Genomic DNA, 7,953 nt, shown 5'->3' with positions numbered 1-7,953 from the left:
TTTCTTTGTGTTTTTATATAAAATCCAATCATTGTGTCTTCCAGTAAACATAAATGTGACGCGTGCTTACGTCAGCATGAACTAACTGATCTCAACCAATAACATTCACATTCACCCGTCAATCAATCTTCAACTTTTAGCCACACAGAGCTAACTGCTAATGTAGCTGCTGCTTTAAAACAATAAATAAATAAATGTGTCTGTAGAGTTTTGTCTTTAGACGTCGGTGGACAACATACAAAAGTTATTTTCAGACTGAAACAAAAAAAACTGAAACGTAGAGAAATGAAATGAACTCAAACAGAGTTCAGGTTCACTTTGACTCCTGTGATCATTTAAACTGCTGTCATTAATAAATGTGTTTGAATCTCTGCCGCACCCTCCTTACACACTGCTGTTAACTCTTTAGAGCCCAGGAACAACAACAACAACAACAACAACAACATCTCTGGTGTATTTAAAATCTGCCTGTTAAAGGTCATAAAACTGATGATGAGATGTTACAAACGCTGAATCTAAGAGGCGTTTTAAAGACGACACATGATGAATAATGACTTCAGGACTGCGAGGTTGGCGGACTGATGTTTACTCAGACATGAAAAGCTGGATCAGCTCTGATGTGTGTGGATCCAGCAGAGAGCAGCTAAAGCCCAAATAATCCAGGTTTAAACCTGAACCTGGATCCAGTCCAGCAGGCAGAGACACGAATGAACCCACGAGAGTTACTGAACCTGAGCCGGATCAGTCCTCCGCTTTCTGTCCAACAGTGACAGGAAGTCCTGGCTCTGGTATCTTCAGGTGTTCTTAAAGGTATTTTACAGTTTCCTGATAATCAATAAAAGTATTTGATGACTCATCCTGCACTTGGGGCGTATACTAATGCTGCGTCCAATCAAACGCTTTCTGTGTTTCTGAGGGTCGTTACAATCTATGACCTCACTAACTAATGATATAAACTAGCTACTGAGTCAGCTATGAACTTTTAATTTCAGCTACGAGGGATCAATAAATCTTATCTTAGCTAGTGTTTTACTCTCAAGCTGATCTCTACTAGCTAGCCAATCTGTCCATAATGTACACACAGTGTGTAGTACAATAAGCAATATGTTGTCAATCAGTAGTTACAAGTCACATCTAAAAGTTTTTGTTAGCATAATGCTAGCTAACTATTTAGCTAACTTTAAAACTGTATTCAGTGATTTTGGTTAAACTGGATCAGATTAAATTATATCTTATATTATATTATATTTTATATTATATTTTCCTCTGACGTCCTCCGGCCTGCTTCAACTCTCTGAGATTTTTACAGATTTCTGATGGACAGATAGCTTTAGCTTAAAGTATCTCTAACGGCTAATTAATGCTGTTAAATGTGTCTGTCGTTAGCAGGCAACGACTGGGAGACAGAACGGGCAACAGAAACCGGGCCAACAGAACCCGGGGCTCAGCAGCCGGACCGGATCGAACACAGAGGCTGATGCTTAGCTCAATAGCGATAGCTGCTATTGGCTGCTACAACTACTCCCTAAAGCCGGAACAGATAATGTGAGGAAGCAAACACTGGAGACAAAACTATTGAGATCAGACTTTTAGATAATGGATCAGCAGTTGCTCTCAGGGGCCTCTGTACATTTTCTGGTTCTTTCGTCCTGTAGATTGATTTTCCAGCTTTGGTCATGTGACCAATCGCCCTTTATGGAGCCAAAAGCCGTCATTCCCAAATGTGGTTTTGGTTACAACTTTGATCCAAATTCTGAAGAAACAATTCAGATAAAAAATCATCTGTTTAAAAATTTTATTATATATTATTAGATATTATAATATCATAATATAATTAATATGCTTCAGTCCAGAACACCTGAAACAAGTCACCTGTCCATCCAGACCAGCGACGTTGTGGCGTCTGCAACTGGGAGTCGTCTAGCTCTTTGGCACATGGGGCGACCTCACCTGAGGCGGCCTCAGGTCAACATCTCAAACACATTCCCAGTGTCGGATGGGTAATTTTACTCCTGGCGACGGGGCTTTCATCCAGTGTGGTTCTTGACAGGTAGGCGATGACGCCAAGGCCACCCACATAAGATACCTGTCCCAATGGTGATTGACGCACGGCCAGGAAAGTGCCAGATCGAACTGGAGCTCGCAGGTGGAAAGTCTCTTTAGACACCGCCTTATGGTCTGGGGGGAGGGAGGGAGGAGAGGAGAGAGAGGGGAGGAGAGAGGAAGGAGAGAGGGAGAGAGAGGAGAGAGAGGAGGGGAGAGAGAGGAGAGAGAGAGGAGGAGAGAGGAGAGAGGAGAGAGGAGGAAAGGAAACAGAGAAAAGGAAGCAGATGTGTGAGGGTTTGCACTTAAACAACACATTTTTAACATTAGCTAGTTAGCTGTATGCTACTGTTAGCAGCTAACTAGCTAACGATTGATGCTAGATGAACGAGCTAGTTAGCCTGGTGTTTTTGCTAAATTAGCTAATGTTAAGGTCCAGTGTGATTATTGGAGGTGTGTTGTGTGAGTGTAAATTTTATTGTATTTTATCTACAGTCATCAAATATAGAGACGTGAGCGTGTTCAGTTGTTGCAATATGAAATCTGTTACTGTATCATACATGCTGTCATGAAACATGGTGAGAACAATCAATAACTGATTGTGGAGGAAACATCAACGTCAGACTGCTCTAAAGAACTGTGAGAACAACAGGGACTGATTGTAGACAAAGAGCGTCTGTTGTGTTTGATGGCGGAGCTTCAGCAGAACATCCGTCCTCCAATCTGTAATAAGTTTGTAAGAAAGCTGATGTTGATCAGGAAGCATCCTGTTTTAGTTTGAGTATCAGGTCGCAGCCTCCTCTCTGTGATGTCTAATACTATAATAATATAATAATAAATACACGGTTACTTATGAATGTGCAACAAATGCTTTTATAAAGACATCTACAAAGCAACATATATATGTGTATATACTACTGTTTAATATATATAATATAAGTATATATTTTAATTAGATATTAAACATTATATTCTCTATACGAGTCCACAATGGTGTTTCATCTCCCTCTGTCTGTGTTGTATCGGCCTCTCTGTGTTTGGTTTCAATAGCGGTCTGCTCGAATGAATGCTGTTTTTATCATCTACGTCAGTGAATTAAGGATTTATTTCCACCAAACGAGTTGGTGATTTTGGAACACTAACGAGACCTTTTAATCAGTTTTATTTGTTTCTGTCCACTTTAATGAGTACCATATGATCTGAAGGTAATGAGTGTTTTTATGAATGGAGTCTGGTTGAGAGTGATAAAGTGTATTACTTTTCTGTTGGGATCCTTAATGCATAGTCTGCTTTCACTGATTGGCTGGTTGTGTTTTCAAGTCAGTGTTGACCACTGAGCTCATGATGAAGGATGAAAGATGACGATGATGATGGTAACGATGATGATGGTGGTGGCGATGGCGGCGGCGTTCCTCTTTTTGTCGAAAGTAAATAACCGCTCAATCTCTGCCAGTCAACTTAACAAGCTGAATTAACTGTGTAAACGTGATTACGAGCTCGGTTGCAGGAAACTGTAAATCACCACTTCACTTCCAGTAAGATTTAATTAACTTAGACCAATCAGACGTCAGCGAGTGCGTCAGCCAACCAGAGCTAGTGGGGGGGCGGGGGCCTCCATGTGATTGTCCATGGGACAATGAGGCGCTCCCACCATTTCCTGCATGAACAAAGAACAACGTCCTTGTAGGTTGAGTGTGTGTAGCCAGAGAGTTACGTAAGTGTGTGTGTGGTGTGTGTGTTGTGCGTGCGTGCGTGTGATCTGTGTGTGTGTGCTTAAAGCACCATCAGATTATCCAACGGGTTAACAAACAAATTGTTTCAGTCTGCAACGGGCGCTGGCTTACTTGCGGACTCTGTACTGTAACACTGTACTGTAACAACTGTACTTGTAACACACTGTACTGTAACAACACTGTACTGTAACACTGCACTGTAACTCTGGTACTGTAAACTGTACTGTAACACTGTACTGTAACACTGTATGGTTAACAACACTGTACTGTACCACTGCACTGTAACCACTGTACCTGTAACACACTGTACCTCGTAACACACTGTACTGTAACACTGTACTGTTAAACACTCTGTACTGTAACACATGTAATGTAACGACACTGTAATGTAACACTGCACTGTAACTCTGTACTGTACCACTGTACTGTACACACCTGTAGCTGTAAACACTGCATGTAACTCTGTACTGTAACACAGCTGTACTGTAAAACACTGTATTGTACACTGTTACTGTAAAACACTGTACTGTAACACTGTACTGTAACACTGTACTGTAAACACTGTACTGTAAACACTGTACTGGTAACACACTGTAATGTACACACTGTACTGTAACACTCTGTACTGTAACACTCTGTAATCGTAACACACCTGTACTGTAACAACTGTCTGTAAACACACTGCAACGTAACTCTGTACTGTAACACTGTACTGTAACACACTGTACTGTACCAGTCCTTCTCTTTCCTTTGGGCAAACCCTGCGTGTACAGTTTTCTGTCTCTGGTAACGCAGCTGAATCTCAGGTGCTGGTTGTTGGTGCAGATCTGCAGCACAATCAGGAGCTCCTGCTGCTCAGCACTGGAACCCGTTCACTGGAACCCATTCACTGGAACCCGTTCACTGGATCCTTTTTTACTGGAACCTGTTTTACTGGAACCTGTTTTACTGGAACCTGAGCTGCCATCTTTAATGCCATCTTTAATTTTCATTATTATCATCCGCCCTGTGACCTTTGACCTCCCAGCAGACTGGAAGGTTTTTCTGTTTGTGATGAACTCTTCCTTTAACATGGCTCACCTCCTCTCTACTTTTATCAAACTCTCCTCCCTCCTCCTCCTCCTCCTCCTCCTCCTGCTGCTGCTGCAGAGCTTTCTGTTGTTCAGTGATGGATTTCAGTGTGGGAAGAGTTGCCACTGGCAACCAGCCCTGTTTCTTTTGGAGCTGTAGGTGTGGAGTTGCCATGGAAACCACATCCAAACCACATGCAGCACATGAGCTACCAGCACACAACAGTGAGACTGTAGAACCTGTGGGTCCGCAGACCTCCAGACCTCCAGACCTCCAGACCTCCTCCTGCTAGTCCACACAGAGCTCTGGGATTAATGGCTCTCCCTCAGTCTCCAACTGATCACTCATCATTCAACTGTGTGAAGTTTGAACTGAAAACTATTCATCAGGATCAAAACTGCCACTGATTCCTTTTAAAGCAACTATCGATAACTACAATAACTACTATAACTATTGATCAGTGATCAGTGATCTGCTTCAAAGATACCTGAAACCAGAGCTCACTCTGCAATATCAGCAGATTATCTACACACACACAGACACACACACACAGACAGACAGACAGACAGACAGCTGACTGCAGATCAGTTATATAAGGTGGACTGTGTCAGTGAGTAGGAGCAGCTTTCTATTAATGTTCTAAAAACAGAAAGAGAAGAAGAAACTGCAGCAGACTCCAAATACTGCACTGTTACTCTATTACTCTATTACTCTATTACTGCAGTGTAATACTCTATTACTGCAGTGTAATACTCTATTACTCTATTACTATATTACTATATTAATGCAGTAATATAATAATACTGCAGTGTAATACTCTATTACTCTATTACTGCAGTGTAATACTCTATTACTATGACTCATATGACTGCTAGTAACAGTGGTGCTACTGCTTCTTCTACTACAGTACAACTGCTGCTTTCATTACAGATGTTCCTGTTTTGCAGTCGACTCCCAAACCTCAGATGTCTGAGCTCTCCTGAACGCACCAACTGACACCACAACTCTCTCCAGCAGGTGTTACACCTTTCAACTTCGCTACAGTGGCAACAGGTAAATAATAACTCAGTACTTTAAAAGTGATTAGACCTGTCTGCCCCCCCCCGTCAGCTGAGGGAAGGTGTGGGTGTGACCTCACCTCATGTGACAGGTAGAAGGCGGCGATGCCGAGTGGCCAGAAGCAGCAGAGCATAGAGAAGACACTGAGGCCCAGGTGATCTCTGGGAGGCATCAACAGGAAGGTATCCTCACTCTCTGATTCGCTGGAGTAATCACTCTGATGTAACACACACACACACACACACACACACACAAGTGATAAAGTTGTGTGTTTGTACAGTGGATAATAAAGTTGTGTTGTTGCACAGTGTTAATAAAGTTAGCAGACTAAGAACTAAACACAGTAAGTATAACTTGATGAAGCTCTTATTGTGAAAATCTTGGTTAGCACCCTCAGAAGTAAGCTGTCTCTCTGAGATGAGGGACGAGAGACTTTGAGGACAACACATTTTAAAACTGACAACATGTAAACCAAACAGACCTGGAGTCTGTCCCAATCAATCAATCAATCAATCAATCAATTAGTAGATCAATAATCAGCAGATGGATCTATAATAAAAACAATCAATAGTCACCTCGAGCTCCTGGAACTCGTCTTCGTCCTCAATGTCGTAGGACAGCGTGTGAATCTTCGCCTCCTCATCACCAAAGTCCACAAACTTCCCCGAGGAGGAGGAGGAGGTGTCGAGCCCCTCGATGAAGGTGGTCTCGCAGCAGTCGCCTCCCCCGGCCTCCCCCCACGCCCGCAGGACGCTCTCGGGGCATAAGAAGAGGCCGGGGGGCGGCCGGAGGCGCGGGTCCGGCACCGCCTGGTGAGGGAGGAGGGCGCTTGGGTTGAGGAGTTGAGGAGGAGGAGCTCCTCTGCTGCTCCTCTCCTGCACATGACCCTGATAGTGAGGAGCAGAGTACAGCAACAGCAGCGCCTCCCGAGGCTCCGCCCCCAACCGCTGAGTGTTGATCAGGCCATTATGTCTGCAGGAGTCTCCTCCTCCTGCTCCTCCTGCTCCAGCTCCTCCTCCTCTCTGTGAGGCTATGTCCAGTTTGGAGGAGGTTTCAGCTTCCTCTCCTCCCTCCATCCTTCCTCAGAGGTCCAACGGTTGCTCCTCCTCCTCAGAGGTGTCTCTCAGAGGGGTCAGAGGTCAGAGGTCAGAGGTCATCGCAGGCTGAGCTCTCCTGATGAACAGAAACAGGAAACAGTCACAGAGAGAAAAGGAGCAGCTGCTCCTCTGACAGGAGGAGAGAGCAGGAGAACCACTGTGTAATACAGGTGTCAACCTGTGTTTTTAACGCTGCATTGCATTGTGGGAACTAGGTGCTAAACCATCCTGGAGGTTCAGAGCCCCACAGACTGATGGGGGACCACAGAGTCCAGCTGGGCCGGACTCAGGAATCCTGTTGACTCCAAAATCGTTGTTGTTGTGTGTGATGATGCTGTTAAGGTCTGTGTGGTTGCACACACACACACAAAATCACACACACACAATCACACATACTCACACACACACTCACACACACACACACTCACACTCACCAACCACACACACTCACACACACACACTCACACAACTCAAACACAACACTCACACTCACACACCTCACAGCACACACCTCAACTCACGATCCACACACACACACACATCACACTCACACACACACTCACACACACACACTCACACTCACACACACCTCACACACGACACAACACATATCGGATATATATATGTGGTAATACCCGACACGTACCCCCGGCTCTGACGTCACCGGTGATGTTAACATGTAGTGTGATCAACGAGAGGACAAAACAACACACGCACGCGCACACATACTCACTTCCCAAGGTGAGACACGAGCCTGCGTCCATCCCATCCAATCAATACATCCCGGATCACACCGCCCTTCTCCGACCTCCAGACGCCTTCCGTGCGCTCTGACCGCGTACGGAGCCGAGAGAGTCCGCTGCGACGGGTCCGGTGCTCCGAATAAAGACATGAGCCGAGAGAGAGGAGAGCAGGGCGGGCAGACAGGTGTCCGTCTGGTTGGAAGGATG

The 7,953-nt window shown here is 44.6% G+C and overlaps 1 protein-coding gene across 1 annotated transcript; it reads right to left on the bottom strand.

Moving 5' to 3' along the window:
• Positions 1 to 5,985: 5,985 nt before the first annotated feature.
• Positions 5,986 to 7,075, bottom strand: LOC118339349 (synapse differentiation-inducing gene protein 1-like; the record flags this gene model as incomplete). The annotated part of the gene is given in 2 exon segments (XM_035676933.1): positions 5,986 to 6,123; positions 6,482 to 7,075. Coding segments are annotated over 2 exon segments (639 nt in total), but the record flags the coding sequence as incomplete, so codon positions are not given.
• Positions 7,076 to 7,953: the final 878 nt, after the last annotated feature.

This window comes from Morone saxatilis, unplaced genomic scaffold (genome assembly GCF_004916995.1).
Source record: "Morone saxatilis isolate NCDOM2014 unplaced genomic scaffold, NCSU_SB_2.0 Contig5, whole genome shotgun sequence".
NCBI lineage: Eukaryota > Metazoa > Chordata > Actinopteri > Moronidae > Morone > Morone saxatilis.
This window is presented reverse-complemented; position numbering and strand designations above follow the sequence as displayed.